The following is a 19,506-nucleotide window of genomic DNA, read 5'->3' on the forward strand; positions in this document are numbered from 1 at the left end:
AGATGCTTACAATTCAGCATTGGGTTCCCTCCTTAAGATTTTGTAGACTGACAATGCTCCATTAGGCCTCCAGATGGTGGTGTTTACCCAGACATTGAGATTCAGGAGCTGGACAGTGTTATCTATCCTCTGACAGTTATTTTCAGTGTTAGGCTTTTAGTTTTTTAAATTATTTTCAGTTTCTACAGATGTGTTCTTTGAATGGTTTCAATAAAATTTTATAGCGATCGTTTGAAAAATAGTAGGATTATTGTGATTTGTGTTTTGTAGCAGAAAATATTTCTCTGACAGGGACGTAGCTTGGGTTAGAGCTCCCCATTCTATCATCATGCCTCTCCTTTCCTTTAGCTCTCTCCTCAGTGCCCACCACCAACCCATTTATTTTTAGTGGGGATTTTAATGTCCATAATGTTGTTGGAATTTTTATCTTTTTTTAAACAAAAAGATTCTGGCTCCTCAGAGCTTTACATGATATTATCTATATATTTAGTAAAGCCCAAAACACCCTTCAAACATTTCCTACCCCACAACGCAAATGATTCAGGTCATAAACCTGTTGTGGGTTGTCTCCCCCCATGTGGTAAATACAGGCATATTAAATGTGGCACATTTTGTAGCGGAGAGAAAAAGTATTTGACATCTAAAAGGCTAGTACTGGAGGGTTCCGAAATTCAATATGGAAAAATACAAACTGGAGCTGCCTTTTGTACTAGTGCGTATCAGCATTACATGCTTGAAATCTTGAAATATTTTTTGAAAAATTTCTGCTAAAACAGTGCTTTGTTATGGGGGTGTAATATATTACTTTTTTAGTAAAATACATGAAACCTGTACAAGAGAGCACCTTTATTTTGTATGTGTGTATATATATATGTCTGCCTGTGTATGTATATATCAAATCACCTTGTTTCTGAGATAGCATCACTAGGATGTGGCAAGCAATCAGTAATGTGGTTTGTAGTATTCTTCTCTGAGGCCCAGAGGGTAGAGCCCTGTTTGGTGGTAGTTCTGAAATTTTTTTGTTAAAATTTAAAACTTTTGGCAAATAAAAAAAATCTGTTTGGGGTTGAACTAATTGTTTTATTTGACCTGAAAGATTTTTTCCCAAGCATTTTTAAAGGGTTAGAGGAGTGCCCCTCTCCCCCCACCCCCGATCACCTTTAACCCAGTGGTTAGGGCATTCACCTGGAACAGGCATTTTAACCCAGGCATTCACACAGGAGCGGGGAGACCTTGGTTCCAGTCCCCCGCGCCAATGAAATTGAATTATGTGTACAAAGGGGAACAAATGATAATGATACATTGGTTACCTCACAGAGCTGTTGAGGGCATAATTTAATTAATTTATGGGAGGTGCTCCGATACCAGAGTTCTGAGTATCCTAAACAAGCCTATGAATAAATAAAAATAAAACTAATACACCAGTGCTAGCATTATCTTAAGCAATTCTGGGATGGTCATATTAGATTAACATACTCTTAAAATCTCTCGTAAGTCAATGTAAACATCATGGCCACGCTACCCTCTCAACCTTCCCTTGACTCACATTGAACAGAAGACTCTGGTGGAATTATCTGCACTCAAAATGGGCCTTACAGCATCATCCAGTCATGTAAAGTCAGGGGCATCATTTAATAGTGCCTTTCATAAAAGACCAGCAGTCCTTACATTAAATGCTGCACATTCTGCCTTGTATATCACTAGAAGGGATGCAGCTGCCACATCTGGTTGCCTGAATAAGGGCTTCCAACCCATCTTTTATCATAACCCAGGCCTCTCACACAAATCCCCCTCACTTTTAAAACCCCATTTTTTCCCATCTCGCCACAATCTAATGAATCTTTTACACTGGCCTGTCCCAAGAGACCACCTTAGATTATCCCAGAACACACTGAGCACAGTCTTGCTCCTCCTTTATTAGACCACCAACCAATTTTTATCATTCTTTGCATGGTTGTTGAGGACAAGATTTCACTATGCAATGCTCTGTTGGTTTAAAAAAATAAAGAGCATGCTTTTTCCAGATTGTCATTGTACTAACAAATATGTTTTTCTTGTTCTTTCTTTTTTCTTATCTGGTAAGGGGTTTGTAAGCAAGCTGGATGAATTCATTCACTGGTTAAATGAAGCCATGGAAACGACAGAGAATTGGACTCCTCCTAAAGCAGAGACAGACAGCCTTAAACTGTACCTTGAGACACACTTGGTAGGACAAGATTACATTGTGATTGCTATCAATAATTGAAGTGTTCTGCTGTGCTTTTTGTTCGTAGATTATTTTTTCTAATTATTAGTCAACATATTTTAATGCCGTATTTACAGTGTTGCAAATTGAAGTAGTATTCAAAATTCCAACAAATTCACTTTCTGAAAGAAAAACAAAATTTCCTGCATTCTTTAGCAACCATAGTGTAGCAAAAATCTCTCTTTGAAAATGAAATTAGAAAAAATTATATTGCAATTCAGAGATTATCCTCATATTGAAAGAAAAGGGAAATAATAAAAGATAAAAGTAAAATTATATTTCTCCTGGCCAGTATTAATGAAGCTCTAATTTATTTTTTCTGTCTGCCACATTTTTAATCATAGTACAGAATGATTTAAATAAAATACTTGAAATTATTATTTCAATCATTTTAGTGGATGTGCATTTTCTATCATGTAACTCGCTATTCTTGCTGTTGTGCAAAAAAACCAAAACATTGTGTGGAAGTAGAAAACACTTAACGAAATAAGATCTGAATATAGTACAGGCAAGAATTATAGATTGAGAGGCACTGGATAAGCCTCATCAGGTTTTTACTGAATACTTCTAACAGCTGCTGCTGGTTACAAGCAGGTGAAAACCAACTACAGTAGTTGAATTGTAGTAAAATATGAAAAGCAAGCATGTTAGATGAAATGAGATTTTAGATGCTGAAAACCTCGTGCTTAGATTTTTCACACTGTTATCAAACATATGGGGCAGAGACCATGTCTTCCTATCAGTTTGTATGGTGTAATGGAGTCCCATTCCTGATTCAGACCTTTGTTACTAACCCAATATAAATAATAATGAAAATGCCTCTTTAAAGGAAAAGTCTTGTGATTTAAGGGGCATATCAGAGCTCTCCAGGAAAAGTATTAAATACAATCTGTGTATGTGTGTTGCAGAATTAATTTTCAAGACAGTCTTCTTCTGCAGCCCAATTGGATAATGCAAAGTAGGAGCAAAAATAAATAAATAAGCTCCTCCATTTCAAAGAATTGGAAATCAGTGAGTTTCAATACTCTGATACAGTAAATTCTGTTGTTCGTTTATTTCTATTAATTTAATGGTCGGCCTGACCATCATTAAATTAAGCAGTTAAAAAAATGGAACTTACCCTGCCACAACTTTAAAACTCTCTGATCTCCAGCTTTCAAGCATAAATTGACATTTTTCATGCCCTTTATTGATGTTAATCATTTCCATCATAGTAGTGCCTAGAGGCATTGTGCTAGGCACTGTGCACGTAGGTAGTAAATAACTGTCCCTGCACCAAATAGTTTGTGATCCTGCCATGTATTTTACAAAAGTTCCCTTGGGCTAACATGAAGCCCCATAGACTTTGGCCCCATGCAAGTGCAGAGATCTGACCACGCACCCACCACACACTGCAGGATCGGCACCTAAAAGTCCTGGGTCATTTCAGTTTGTTCACTCCTACTCTACTATATTAAACTCTCTGGAAGATGGCTTTCTCGGGGCTAGATAGACATAACTGCACTGTCCCAAGAGCAGGACAGAAACGAGGCTGTGACTTTCAGTATCTATTTCCCCCTCGCTCAATGGGGGAAGTCATCCGTACCAGCCCTCTTACTAGCACAGATTACTTGAAAGTCTGCCCCAGCTCCAGAGCATGGGCCAGTGCATTGTGGGAGTTGGAACCAAAATTACTCTCTCCCTATCCCTGCCTGTACATACGCTACCCACCACTGTGGGATGGGCAGGAGCAGCCTCATGGTGGCTGCTCTTCTCCTTCAGGATTCACCAATATGTATAGTCTGCATGGGAGAGTGGGCATCTTACACCCTCTCACTCCTCTGTAAAGGTGCACAGGAGAGATCACACCTGAGCCTTAGACCTTTGTCTGTCATTTCATTAGATTATTTTAAAGCCATTAAAAATCTATCACCAGAGTGTTCCTGATGCATAGAGTACTTCACATGTTTCGCGTGGGGGGTGGGGGGGGAGAGTCATTTTCATGAAGTAAGAGTGGTCCCCCCCTCCCCCAAATCCTTCCATGAAGTAGTAGAGTATATAATACACTACCATTTCAGTCTGTGAATATACCTTGATGGCATGTATATTGTCAGTCTATGTAAGCAATTTGTTGGACAGCACGGAAAAGCAGTAGTGATCCTACAGCCTCATTTCTCCTGGGATTTAAAAAAACATATGCTATCATATTCCTTTCTTTGCAGTAGAAGATTGAATTATTAAAATAAGAGATATTTTTGTAATAGGAAGATAGAGTTATTCGTATTAATTAGAATGTCAGCTTTTCACTGGTATTGGTTTGACAGAAATTCTAATCTGTGTTTAAACAGATGTATATGAACTTCAATTCACATTCAGTTCAGTGTTAAAATTCCTCTTGATTTAGCATTTTAAATCAATGCTGATTAAGGGCTTGGAGGGAGGGGGGAGCTTACCTCCCTCAAAGTTTCTTGTTTTACAAGATAGGTTCTGCAAATTTGAATGCCATCAGCTTTTTTTGATGTCTTCTGAACAGAAGGCACTATGTACCTTGCAGGCTAACTCCTAAGCGAGGTTCCAGGTTCCTCAGCACTACCTCAGGGTTTCTGCACTGACATCCAGTTGTGAGTTGACTCTCTTTCAAATAAATTAATAAAATGAATTTGCCTCTCTCCTATAGGTTTAATATACACTAGCTATCTTTGTATTCACAATTATCAGTGGAAGTTGCAATATAAACCTGACTCAGGCATGTTTACCACAATCCTACCAGATTGTGTATTATGGCAACAAAGTGGGCTAGTGGAGAAAAGGCTCTGCCTCAGATTATCATTGCTACCTGTGGCCCTGCTCTGACTGAAACATATGGCCACAATTAGGGTTGCCAATTTTGGCTGGACGTATTCCTGGAGGTTTCATCACATGACATAATCTTTAATGAAAGATTAATTTTTAATTCCTGGAGACTCCAGGGCAATCCTAACCCTAGCCACAACAGGGAGCTGGATGTCAATAAAAGGGGATATTTTGTACTTGCCACTTAACTCCCCACTGTTGCCACATACAGGGAAGAAAATAAAAAGAATCTCAGATGAGGAAAAGGTTTATTTGCTCCCTTTTTGTCTATTGGCTGAGGATGCTCTAGCAAAGATAGTACTGGTAACAGGTTTCAAGAGACCTCTCAAATTTTTTGTCATGTCACCTGGACCATCATTTCAGGACCTCAGCATGTGACTATTGAATATAAATTATTTGAATATTAAAGCTGAATTTTAACTCTCCTCTTGCTAAAATAAATAAAGTTAGCATCACTGAATGGAACACTCACATTTAGCTTTCTGGGGAAATGGAGAACCGTAACAATTTGTAAAGGATAAAAAACCTTTGATACATAAGCGACTAGTCTGAATCCAAGCTAAAATGCTAATGAACAAAAATCAGCCAGGTTTACGTGAAATTAACTATTAATTTCAGTCCAGTTCCTAGTGGGGGGAAAAGGTCCGTATCCCAAGAAAAAAACATTAAAAATGTACACTTCTGCTCACATTCTCAGAATGTACTGTATTGTATTGGCATGATGAATAACAGTTTTCATAAGAGTTGGTCTTTCAGGTAAAGGTTGAGACGAATTGCTGGAATAAGGAATTTTGTGCTGCTGCTGTGTTCTGCAACTACAAGAGATATCTGTGCAGTCTTGTCAATCTAGCACCTTGTAGGAGCTCAGAATCCATTTCTAAAAATTCAAATGGTGAAAAAAATCAGCTCTGTGCCCACTCCTGTGACAATGCTCATTAAATTCATGCACACATAGATATAAAAGAATACCGGCAATAACTACCAAAAAGTATATAGAACCACTTGGAGACACCAACCTAAAGTGCATATACTTTAAAGATACAAACATGATCTAGAACATGGATTCTCAACTGGGCTTGTGACCACCCATTTGGCTACATAGGAGGAGAGTTCTAGCTATATGAGCTAGTTGGGATGAATGTCCAAGTACGTAAAACACCAAAAACCACTTTTCTGGGCATGGACCTAGAAACATTGGCAAGGTATTTGTCAAAAATTAGTCATTCTCTGAAGGGACATAAAAAAAGACTAGTTTCATAGCTTTCTCACTGACAATCCAGAGGCTCTAAGATATCCTCAACTCTAGGAAAATGGGTGATGGCAGTAGTGATAGCATCCAAATACACAATTATCAGATATTGGGAAGGATGGAAAATACCTTCATAAGCCCAACAGACGAAAAAGATGACCAACACTATAGAAATTGCAAAGCAAATCAGAAAAAATTATGTAAAAATCTGGATACTTTCTTAGAGAGTGATTCACATGAGGGTAACATGATGCTTATGGTACACTGTTGCCAACATCATTTTTCCTGTCTCTTTCTCTCTGTCCTCCTTCTGTTCCTTCTTTTCCCCTCTGTTTTATAGTTTTCCTTCTAATTATTTTATTTAAATGCTGTCCTATGTTGTGGCTCCTGATTCCTGTTCCCCACACAGCTGAAGACTACCTACTGCTTGAGGTGGAGGCATCAACAGGTGACTCCATGGGGCTGGGTAACACATGCTCTTGCAGCTCAGTTGGATGCTAATGAGGCAAAGGATTGAAGCTTGGTTCTGTGACCTACTGCCTGAGCCTGTAGTCTTGTACATGTGAGCTGTTCTTTTTGGCCAGCAGCTTTAGGGGCCACTGAGGGAGCCGGATCACATGGAGAGTGATTTTTTCAAGGAGCCAGCTACTGCTTTATCCAAAACCATAGGAACACATTTACAGTGGGGAAGAAATACAGATATGGAATCATACTTTAACCTTCTGTCCAATTCACTGGCTTGAGGCTTCCAAGTGGGGACAACCCCCCAGGTTGGAAAACTGCTTTAGACCTTTAAGTAGTAGATTTAGAAACTTACCATTTAGGACATGAAGCCATGAAACTGGTGTGGAATAAGATAATATTTCACTCAGAAATAAAGTTGATGAGTTAGATAATACAGCTCATATAATAAAACCTTGAAGATTGCTGCATTTATTGAGCACATAGAAAGACCTTACCAAGAAAGAATCTTTGAAAAATGGTTTCTGATTTGCTTTACCTTTCATAACTCTTCTGTTTCAGGTTTCAGAGTAGCAGCCGTGTTAGTCTGTATTCGCAAAAAGAAAAGGAGTACTTGTTGCACCTTAGAGTCTAACAAATTTATTTGAGCATAAGCTTTCGTGAGCTACAGCTCACTTCATCGGTTGCAGAAGTGAGCTGTAGCTCACGAAAGCTTACGCTCAAATAAATTTGTTAGTCTCTAAGGTGCCACAAGTACTCCTTTTCTTCTGTTGCAGTTATGCTGATTTCTGCCCATTGGCTCCCTGATCAAAATCAGCTTCTAAACAGACTTCATGCACAGGTTTTGGTGGTTTGCAAATCAGTTTTAATCAAAAATAGCATCCTGAAGGCAGCTCATGAAATGAAAGCCTCTATCTAGATTATACTACCTCGCTTCTTAAACCAAATGAATTTCTTACCAGACCAACAAATAAGAATTCAAACTGATGTTCTTTACCCTGCCCATTTAAGAGGTTGCTGAAGTGGATACGTTATCACTTTTATTCCTCAGAGGAAACCATTGCTTTTATTAGAGCACAGAAAAAAGTAAGTGAGGATATGAGAGTGACTATTGAGAAGGACTCAGACAAAATGTATTTTTAAAGTGTGAAATTCACTGGGGCCTTTTTTTTTTTCTTCATATTGTAATATTTACTTTTACCGTTTGTTACTAGCATGACTTTGCTTTATTTGATTTGCTTGTGCCAGCTTCCTAATTATAGGGCTTCCTTTGATGTGCTCTTGGATCTTTAGTCCACTGGTGGTTCTGTGTCCTGTATCAAACTTAGCACGAGATAACCTGTGAGGGACTTTATAATGAAAATCCACAAAGAGTGCAGCATCACCTTGTTTAAAATAATTTGTTGCAATGCTTTTTAACTTTAAGAAGAATATGTGTTCCGGGTTATCAGTGAAAAGATCCAATGTACATCTTTAGTGACAGATCTCTTCTACTGAATATTTATTTTTCTACTCTTCTTCTATATGTCCCCCCTTCCCTTGAGGTGTTTGTTCATCTCATACCTCCTAAAGGGATTGGTCCAATTATCTGACAATTTCTGTAACTTATAATATGTATATTTCTAACTACTTAACATATTCAGACTTTCTTATTCTTATGTCAAGAATTACTGGAATTGTTCTCTTTCTTTTTAAGATTTTATTTTATATAGACAGATATGAATGATAATTTGTTACAATAATAAAAGTGTACTAAAATTTAAGGGAAAATAGCGAGCTAATTAAAGTAATTATAATTAAGGCAATGGCTGATCTCAAAGCTTTCCCTTATCATATTAGGAAATGGTCTATCAAAACATAGTTAATATTCAGGTGCCAACATTTAGATTGTCATATTTTAAGTGTTATGTATTTTGTTGAAGGAGACCAGCAAACATTTATTTTCAGTTGTGTAGTTTAGCCTGAGTCATTTTCTTTTGTGTTTTGATAGTCATTGTTGCAAAATGGAATATTGGATGGTGATTAGAGCAGGGGACTAAAAGTGTGGACTCCAAGATTCTGTTTCTGTATCCATCTCCGATTCATTTTGTAACTTTGGACAAATCGCTTAGGTCAATATTTTCAAACTTAGTGCCTAAAAGTAGACTCCTGAATCCATATTTGTATCCACCTAAATCAGAAACATGATTTTTAGAGCACCTTCAGCTCCCGCTGACTTTAATAGGAGTTGTCCGTGTGCAGCACCTCTGAATACCAGACCACTTATTAGGTGCTTAAATGTGGATTTAGGTGCATAACTTTAGGCACTGAAGATGTGACATTGTGGCCTTAATCTCTCCATGTCTCAGTTTACCCATCTTTGTATGGCCAAATTTATATTCTTATAAATATAACTGAATTCAAAAAAGAACTAGGTAAGTTCATGGAGGATAGGTCCACCAATGGCTGTCAGCCAAGATGGTCAGGGACACAACCCCATACTCTGGGTGTCCCTAATCCTCCAACTGCCAGAAGCTGGGATTGGACAACAAGGGATAAATCACATAATTGCCCTGTTCTCTTCATTCCCTTTGAAGCATCTGGCACTGGCTGATGTCGGAGGACAGGATACTAGGCTGGATGGACCATTGGTCTGACCTAGTATGGCTGTTCTTGTGTTCTTAAGTTTTTCTAATACTTGGTTGCCTCACAGAGATTTATGAAGCTTAATTTATGTGTATGAGACACTTTGAGATCCTCAGGTGAAAGGTGGCATAGAAATGCAAAGTGTTTTTATTATTAAGACTAAGGTTGTTTAGTCCATTTATATGCAGGGCTGGCCTTTAGGGGTGGGTAGGCTGGGCGATGGCCCAGGGCTTCCATTCTAAGGGGGGCGCCTCTGGAGCCCCTCTGCCCACTGCTGCTCTGTCCCTCCACCCCAGCCCTGTACCCAGTTTCCACTGAGCTGGGGTTCAGGGACAGGGTTCAGGAGTGGAAATTGCCAGCAGCAACTGCTGCTGTCTGAACAAGCCTTCAGATTAGTGAGTGCTGCTCTGCGAGCTGTTTCTCACACTCCCCCAACACACACTGTCTCTCTCACTCCCCCAATATACACATTCTCCCCACAACTTAAAATTCATATGAAAATAAATGCAGTTCCAAGTATGATACTAATAGCAATGATGGAGTCAAGTGTTAGTGAGTCACATACATGATTGTGATCAGTAAACATACATGCAAAAATAATTAGAAAAATAAATTATCGTTCTTAATAAAAGAGGAAAAAAACCTTAATCATGTGTGTTAAAATTAAGTAAATACATTTGTAATGGCGTGAAAAACAATGGACTAAAATAGAGTAGATAATGGCAGATAGAGTAGATAATGGTTTGCTGTTCCCGGCCAATGGGAGTTGCAGAAAGCAGCACAGGCCAGGCCACCACTTCCCGCAGCTCCCATTTACCAGGAACGGTGAACCATGGTCACTGGGAACTGCAAGCGGCCGTACCTGCGGATGCTCAGGTAAACAAAGCGTCTCGCGGCCTGCCAGGGGCTTACCCTGAACAAGCCGCGAACCAAGTTTGGGAACCCCTGCCATTAGTAACCTAATAGTTTTCACAGTAATTAGGTACTGGATTGCGATAAACCCTTATGATGTGAAAGGATAGGAAGCATAAAAAGATCCTCCCTGCACCCCATTGTATAACTTACACAAGGAGATTTTACAGATCCATAGTTGAAATTGAGTTCATTATACTTATAGAAGGGATTCAACCTCTGTTATGAATGTAAAATACAGTGTATCCTCCCCAAAATTAGAGCACTTACTTTTTGAGTATAGAGTTAATTTTCTGAGAATTTACAAGTAAACCTGTTAGTTCATTTTTATTAAATTACTGTGTATACTCGTTCATTAGACCATTCATTTATGAGCCGACCCCCCAAGATGGATAGGTAAAAATAGCAAAAACTGTGTATGACCCTTTCACAAGCTGACCCTATGTTTCAGGGCAAACTTTGGCTCCCCGCTGGTCAGGGTAAGCTGCTAGCGGGCCTGGATGTTTTGTTTACCTGGAGCGTTCACAGGCACGGAGTCCCTCAGCTCACATTGTTCCCAGCCAATGGGAGCTGCAGGAAGTGGCGCAGGCCCAGGGATGTGCTGCTCAGGTAAACAAAATGACAATGTATTAGATATTCAATTCAATAATTCCATAGAGCTTAAAATAATCAAATTTTGGTGTAGACCCATTGATAAGCCAACCCCCACTGTTTGATGCTTCACTTTTTACCAAAAAAAATTCAACTTATGAATGAGTATATACGGTAATGCTAAATGGACCCTTTAAGAATTTGGAATTGGGTAGCATGTATTTTTGTCCTAATGAATTGTCACAAAAGAATAATATTACTAGCATTTAAAAATAAATTGTATAAAAGCTCACACACCAGTTTGTCCACACCAGCAATTTTTTTTTCTTCTCTGTAGAAGAAAGTTTAGATGTGCTCTCCATGCCTCATAAAAATCTTCCTCCTTTTCCAAAGCCAGCTGTATTGTCAGAGACTGGAGTTTTGACAATATAGATCTCTAGAGAGATAGAGGAAGGATTGTCCTTTGTCCAAAATAAAGTACATTTTCGGACCATATAAAGGCCAATATTCATATTCTTTCTTACTGAGAGAGACTGCTCAGGAGTTTTAGATGGGTTACAAATAGCCCTGGAAGAGCACTAAAGCAATTAGATAGTACAGGGCTAAAAGGGCATTACATTAATCTACGGACAGTTCCACCAGCTTCCAGTTGGTGATTTGCTCCATGCCTTTTGGGCTGGATTGAGTGACAAGCTGAAGTGACATATGTAATGATTATCTCTAAAATTGCAATTAAATAACATCAGGTCTACAACAAAGCACAATGCATATGTATATTTAACAAAATTTTAATCACCAACCCATCTGTCTTTTAGGATCTATTGTTCATGGTAGAAATATTATTCTACTTGTTCTGTAGCCCTGAAGTGACAGAACGTGGTTTTCCACAATGTACCCACACAAAAGAAGTTACATGTATGCAGCAAAGGACTTGAAGCATACGCAAGTGAATTGCCAAAAGTGTAGTTTTTTTCCAGAGGCACCAGGCTATTTCTACTGGCCTGAATGGGAACCAAGAATATTTGCGGACATGCTCACACTGAGCACTAACCAGCAGGCAGCAATAATGGAAGATCTAAACCTTTATGATCAGGTCTAGATTTCAAGCCAGGTGGAAATTATTCATCATATATTTTAAAATTAATACTTGAATTTGAAATGTATTATGCCATTGTCTCAGTTTTGATTCCCAGTCTGAGGCTAATGGAAGCAGTGGCATTTAAATTTGTAACAAAGACAAAACTAAACATATAAGACCAAATGAAAGTCAGATGTACTAAAGACATGAGAATAAAATGGGGCAGGGAAACGGAAAACAAAATGAGCATAATCCAGAGAAATGTCTTTAGACAATCACAGAAGTTCATTAATTTTCATAAGAGAATGAGCCCAAGGCTGCAAAATTGGACAGTCATGTTTTCGTGCTGGACAACCAAATCTGAAATCTTAAGTGGTCTGGTATCAGAATTCCACCCTCTTTCCCCTGTCACTCCCATCAATAACATGAATACCTTTCTTAGCTGTAAAAAGTGAACAGGCTTGTTCACGGAATGGGCTGTATTTTACCTCTAAGAAATTGTGTGAGACTACAATGATATCTTAATGATTTTGATGATAATTAATCATCCATTTGCAACCTGTCTTCTATTTTTGAAAAAAAAAATCTTCCTTAAAAATTGTCATTTTCAGGGAAATGCAGATTAGAGGAGTATTAAACATGTGTACACTTTGAAAACAATCTGTAATACAAATGCCCCTGGCTAATCTGCTGCTTTTTTGGTTTGGTTGTTTCGTTTTGGGTTTTTGGGGGGGAGGGGGGGCGTTGTTTTTTATTATGGTGGGCGTTTGTTTTTTGAATACATTTTTATATTTTGTTAAAGGTGCTAAAGCCTCCAAAACCTTAACACAGTAGAAACATCGTAAATAACTTCACCAAATAACTTTCATTGTTCCTGGCGGCATGTTTAGATTTTTCTCTCTGATATACTATACTATCTTCAGAATGATGGTGCTCAGGAGTTAGAGCAGTATAGTGGAGTATTATCTCTCCCCTCGGGAGAATTCACTTTAAATCATTTAACCTGCTGATAATTTGGCTTTTCTGAACTTATTGCCCTGATTGGGAAAGATCATTTTATGCGTCCATAAACGTGTCATTTTATGCAGAAGACAATCCACAGAGTATACTAATCAGTTATATAAACTACAAATCTAGGATTCTAAATAATGCCGTCAACCGTGCGGGACTTACTGTGGAAAAAGTAAAGTAAAAGAAATAAATCCTCATTGAAACAACAGGGGATGCATATGTAGTGGTGTTTGTGTCTACTGCATACCATATGAAACCCAACTACTACATGCCACAAGGGGCCACAACAGTGGTTCCCTTAACCTACCCAGCAATATTGTTAATCTATCCAACTATACTCTTACCCAGCAGAAGAATCTGTCCTATCTCAGGGCCTCTCCTTCAGCCTCTCTCCCCCAACGAACATAATACAGTTCTGTGGTGACCTAGAATCCTATTTTCGACGGCTCCAACTCAAGGAATATTTCCAACACACCTCTGAACAACATACTAATCCACAGAGACCTTCCTACGAACACTACAAAAAGAAGGATTCTGGGTGGACTCCTCCTGAAGGTCGAAACAACAGACTGGACTTCTACATAGAGTGCTTCCGCCAACGTGCACGAGCTGAAATTGTGGAAAAGCAGCATCACTCGCCCCATTACCTCAGCCATGCAGAACACAATGCCATCCACAGCCTCAGAAACAACTCTGACATCATCATCAAAAAGGCTGACAAAGGAGGTGCTGTCGTCATCATGAATAGGTCGGAATATGAACAAGAGGCTGCTAGGCAGCTCTCCAACACCACTTTCTACAAGCCATTACCCTCTGATCCCACTGAGGGTTACCAAAAGAAACTACATCATTTGCTCAAGAAACTCCCTGAAAAAGCACAAGAACAAATCCGCACAGACACACCCCTGGAACCCCGACCTGGGGTACTCTATCTGCTACCCAAGATCCATAAACCTGGAAATCCTGGACGCCCCGTCGTCTCAGGCATTGGCACCCTGACAGCAGGATTGTCTGGCTATGTAGACTCCCTCCTTAGGCTACCAGCACTCCCAGCTATCTTCGAGACACCACTGACTTCCTGAGGAAACTACAGTCCATCAGTGATCTTCCTGAAATCACCATCCTGGCCACTATGGATGTAGAAGCCCTCTACACCAACATTCCACACAAACATGGACTACAAGCCATCAGGAACAGTATCCCCGATAATGTCACAGCAAACCTGGTGGCTGAACTTTGTGACTTTGTCCTCACCCATAACTATTTCACATTTGGGGACAATGTATACCTTCAAATCAGAGGCACTGCTATGGGTACCCGCATGGCCCCACAGTATGCCAACATTTCTATGGCTGACTTAGCTCTCGTCCCCTAATGCCCTTACTCTGCTTGCACTACATTGATGACATCTTCATCATCTGGACCCATGGAAAAGAAGCCCTTGAGGAATTCCACCATGATTTCAACAATTTCCATCCCACCATCAACCTCAGCCTGGACCAGTCCACACAAGAGATCCACTTCCTGGACACTACGGTGCTAATAAGCGATGGTCACATAACCACCACTCTATACCGGAAACCTACTGACCGCTATTCCTATCTACTTGCCTTCAGCTTTCACCCAGATCACACCACACGATCCATTGTCTACAGCCAACCTCTACGATACAACCGTATTTACTCCAACCCCTCAGACAGAGACAAACACCTACAAGATCTCTATTAAGCATTCTTACAACTACAATACCCACCTGCTAAAGTGAAGAATCAGATTGACAGAGCCAGAAGAGTACCCAGAAGTCACCTACTACAGGACAGGCCCAACAAAGTAAATAACAAAACGCCACTAGCCATCACCTTCAGCCCCCAACTAAAACCTCTCCAACGCATCATCAAGGATCTACAACCTATCCTGAAGGACAACCCATCACTCTCACAGATCTTGGGAGACAGGCCAGTTCTTGCTTACAGACAGCCCCCCAACCTGAAGCACATACTCACCAGCAACCACACCCCACACAATAGAACCACTAACCCAGGAACCTAGCCTTGCAACAAAGCTCGTTGCCAACTGTGTCCACATATCTATTCCACCATCATAGGGCCTAATCACATCAGCCACACTATCAGAGGCTCGTTCACCTGCACATCCACCAATGTGATATATGCCATCATGTGCCAGCAATGCCCCTCTGCCATGTACATTGGTCAAACTGGACAGTCTCTACGTAAAAGAATAAATTGGACACAGATCAGACGTCAAGAATTATAACATTCAAAAACCAGTCAGAGAACACTTCAATCTCTCTGGTCACTCGATTAGAGACCTAAAAGTGACCATTCTTCAACAAAAAAACTTCAAAAACAGACTCCAACGAGAGACTGCTGAATTGGAATTAATTTCCAAACTGGATACAATTAACTTAGGCTTGAATAGAGACTGGGAGTGGATGGGTCATCACACAAAGTAAAACTATTTCCCCATGTTTATTCCCCCCCATCCCCGCACTGTTCCTCAGAAGCTCTTGTCAACTGCTGGAAATGGCCCACCTTGATTATCACTACAAAAGGTTTTATCCCCCCCGCTCTCCTGCTTGTATTAGCTCATCTTAAGTGATCACTCTCCTTACAGTGTGTATGGTAACACCCATTGTTTCATGTTCTCTGTGTATATAAATCTCCCCACTGTATTTTCCACTGCATGCATCCGATGAAGTGAGCTGTAGCTCACGAAAGCTTATGCTCAAATAAATTTGTTAGTCTCTAAGATGCCACAAGTACTCCTTTTCTTCATATGAAACCTGTTAATGATCTCTATGTGAGTTTCTGTATTCCTTGGCTAGACGTGCCTGAGAACAGAAAAAATGCTACATTGTCTCTGGACTATAACTTGCAGGTTAATACACCAATTGGAATAGAGCATTGTAGAATGGCTGCTAGTGAGAAAAGTAGTGATTTCTAAGGTGGTTAGACTGTTGTTTTGGTATCTAGCTCCTATGAATCTTATTTCTGTAATTAAATAAAAGTTAAATATTTCCTAAGGAAGTCCAGGTGGGTACTTTGTGATTCACAGATGATGGTAACTTTATTGACCAACTTAGAATTATTACACTTGAAGGATAGATTTGTAAAAGATCTAAATTAGCTTCCTGTGTGCATTATGTGTGTGTAGAGAACAGGAATTGGCACAAGTTTTTCATATGTTCTGGTGGGAGAATTTGCTCTCCCAACCCTACCAATTGATGCTATAGAAACTGTGAGAGTCTTGTGAGCTCTGTGAAGGAAAATGGTCTCTTCACTGTTGTGGCTTCCAGTGCTTACCTCAGGGTATTTTACATTGTGAAGGGGAACAGCATCACATTAACTTCTTCGCTAAATTCCCACTAGGTTCAGGAGTTACAAAGCTCCCAAGAGCAACCATTTTTTTCTAGACCTGCTCCTTCCAGAGCTGAAGATACCAAACCTCCTGTAAGGTGGCTTTGACGTTGACTGTTACTGCCTTATATGCTACAAGGAGAATTATTATACCACACTAGAGCTGGGGGCTGTCTCTGGAGGATCCAGCGTACATCAGACCTGCCTGGAAGGGGGGAGCTGGACCAGAGAACAGACTGATTAGACCAGTTGAGTAATCTGAATTTCAGACGAGACCTATCCATAGATCAACCTCTTTTAAATCCCCTGCTCAGATTGAAGAAAAGATTGCACTGTTATAAAGTGCAAAGTCTACTTTTGAGGTTTTTGAAGTATTCTAGGTTCTGTCTATAGATATTTGCAAGTACTGAAAATGTTTTATCTATCAGGAATAATTCCATGGGTTAGTTATAATTTTCTTTTTGAAAATTGTGTTTTGAATAAGTCTGTTGTTTTACTAGTTTACAGGGTGACTGGCCCCGTTAAGAGGTAGTGCAAGCCAGTGCACCTGTGACTCCTCATGTGCCTCCCAGCTGCGGTTAAGAGAAGGCACCAAAGCCATATAAAGACACAGGAAAGGAGTATGCCTGAGAACTGACTGAGGAGTTAGTCAGGAAAAGGGGCAGGTCAGAGCTGCTTGGGAGAATCTGTAAGGGCCAGGTGAGAACTGCCTGGGACCAGAGGAGTCAGGAAGCAGCAGGGGAGAGCTGCTGGAGATAGAACAGAGAGCTGGTGAGGGATACTTGGGGTGGGGGTGGGGGTGGTTTGAACTGACCAAAGCTGGGGAATCCTGAAGAGCACAAGGTTTGGACAGGGGCCCCTAGGAAAAAGGAAAGCTCCAGTTTGGTCAGGGGAAGCCAAGCCCAGAAGCAAGAGGACTGTTGTTGGAAGGTGGATCTCCAGTTGCAGGCATAGGAGTGACGGACAAGGAGGCCTGGGGAGTGGAACACTGAAGGAGATGGGGAGCTCTCTGGGTGAAGATCTGGGCAGAGGACCGCAAGAAGAGTCCAGGAACAAGTGGTTGGTCTGTGAGGGACATTTCCTGAGCAGGATATGATTCTCAGGGAGAACTGGGGAGTAGAACCTGTTGCAGAGCCTTCTCATGGGAGATCTGACTTGGGAGCTCTGGTGGAAGAGTCATGAGATTGGTCATTCACAGGCGGAGGTCTGGAGAGTGGGAAACTGAAGCAAGGCCAAAGGGATTGAGAATGGAGTGCTGGTAGACTCTCGGGTGGGTGACCAAGAAGTGATGTTCCTGCAGAGGGGAACAGAAAACTGCTGTACTTATATGTTTGTTCTGGGAATTGGAGAAGGGTTTTACAAGAGTTTTGAGGAACCACTGCACAGGTGCATATGAATAAATTATGTTAAGAAGCAGGCATCGTATTGGACACTAAGAGACTATGTTCTTTTCATGGCCGGACAAGTAGGGAAACTGAGGCAGGGTTCACCTGTTCTGCTGCAGCCTGCTGTTGGAGGATGCTCCACATGGAGACTGCCTTATGACACTGCTGTGTGTCATTCTATATATTCAGGAGTGGCTTCAGGATAAAGTGTATTGCTTTTGTAGGGAGAGTGATAAGGTCATTAAAATGTAATTTCCCCTTATATAAGGAATTGGAGAATATGATATGTTCCTTGTAATGTATAGGACATAGGTTTGTTGGCAAAGGAGGCCCAGTACTTATATTAAACACACACAAATTCAGTCTGCTCAGAGTCCTGGAAACATCTAAATCCCACTGGGCATGCTCAAAGGTAAAGCTGGGTGGAAAAAGGTAATTCCATTTCACGGAGGATTTTTATATTTCAAAATTTGGTTTTATAGCTCCAAGGTTGTATTAGCTGTTTGGTCACTGAGTCACATTTTCAGCTGATTATTCATCACAACCCCCAAATCTTTTTCAGAATTACTTCTTCCCAGGGTAGAGCCCCTCCCCATAATCTTTGTTCCTGGATGTATACATTTACATTTAGCTGTAATAAAATGCATATTGTTTGCTTGCACCCAGTTTACCAAGTGATCTAGATTACTCCAAATCAGTGACCTGTTCTTTTCATTATTTATACTCCCTTGATTTTTTGTGTCACCTATAAACTTTATTAGTGATGATTTTATGGTTTCTTCCAGGTCATTGATAGGGCAGAAAACTGATCTCTCAGGGACTGCACCCAAAACACATCCACTTCCCCATTTACAGTTATGTTTTGAGACCTATCAGTTAGCCAGCTTTCAATCCATTTCATGTGTCCCATGTTAATTTTATATTGTTCTAGTTTTTTAATCAAAATGTTGTGCGGTACCAAGTCAAACACCTTACAGAAGTCTAAATACATTATGTCAACATTATGACCTTTATCGAACAATTCAGAATCGTTGCTATTCAGGATTAAAATTAAAAAATTCTGTCTGTGAAAGCAGATAGAATCCCAGTGCTTGGCAGATGGAGGAAGCTACAGACCCCAAAGTCCTGGGGTCCCTGACTCCAGGGCAGCTCAAACCCCAAACTGGAAGCCCAGTCAGGCATAGGTGCTGAAACTAGGGGTGTGGCAACATCCCCTGGCTTGAAGTGATTTCCATCATATACAGGGTTTATGGTTTGGTTCACTGGCTCTCAGCACCCCCACTATACAAATTGTTCCAGTACTCCTGCAGTCAGGTAAGGTAACAGATAAAACCTTGCCCCAGTTTCACTGAAATCGAAGAGTCTCCACAAAATGGTTTGATTTTTTCCAAATCATCAGATATGTTTTATCCAGATTTTTCTAGTCAGCTCTATTCAGAGGCTTGATACAAGTTTTAACATAGTTGTTCCCACACTGGTAACTTTATACTTCTCTTTATATTCCTTGTTCCTCAGTATGAGCTGGTGATTTTAACATGTCTGAAAAACACTGATTTGGAAAAAAAAAATATTATTTTCTCAGTAAACTGCAAAATGCTCTTGTGGTCCGTAATGATCTGTAATTTTTAATGTATATTTCTAAATGTATTTATTCTGTCTTTTGGACAGAATACCACCATATTGATATGAACAATGTAGATATAAGCTGTCTTGTAAAGTGAACCAAAATGCTTTTTAAA

At 40.1% G+C, this 19,506-nt stretch overlaps 1 protein-coding gene across 1 annotated transcript in view; it reads left to right on the top strand.

The window, feature by feature from the left end:
• Positions 1-19,506, top strand: part of AKAP6 (A-kinase anchoring protein 6) — a 413,166-nt gene that overhangs the window by 189,671 nt on the left and 203,989 nt on the right. Inside the window, exon 6 of the mRNA XM_037900577.2 lies at positions 2,084-2,206. Coding sequence (XP_037756505.1) covers positions 2,084-2,206 — 123 coding nt within the window. The remainder of the gene's footprint in view (positions 1-2,083; positions 2,207-19,506) is intronic.

The sequence above is a fragment of the Chelonia mydas genome, chromosome 6 (assembly GCF_015237465.2).
Source record: "Chelonia mydas isolate rCheMyd1 chromosome 6, rCheMyd1.pri.v2, whole genome shotgun sequence".
In the NCBI taxonomy this organism is placed as follows: Eukaryota; Metazoa; Chordata; order Testudines; family Cheloniidae; genus Chelonia; species Chelonia mydas.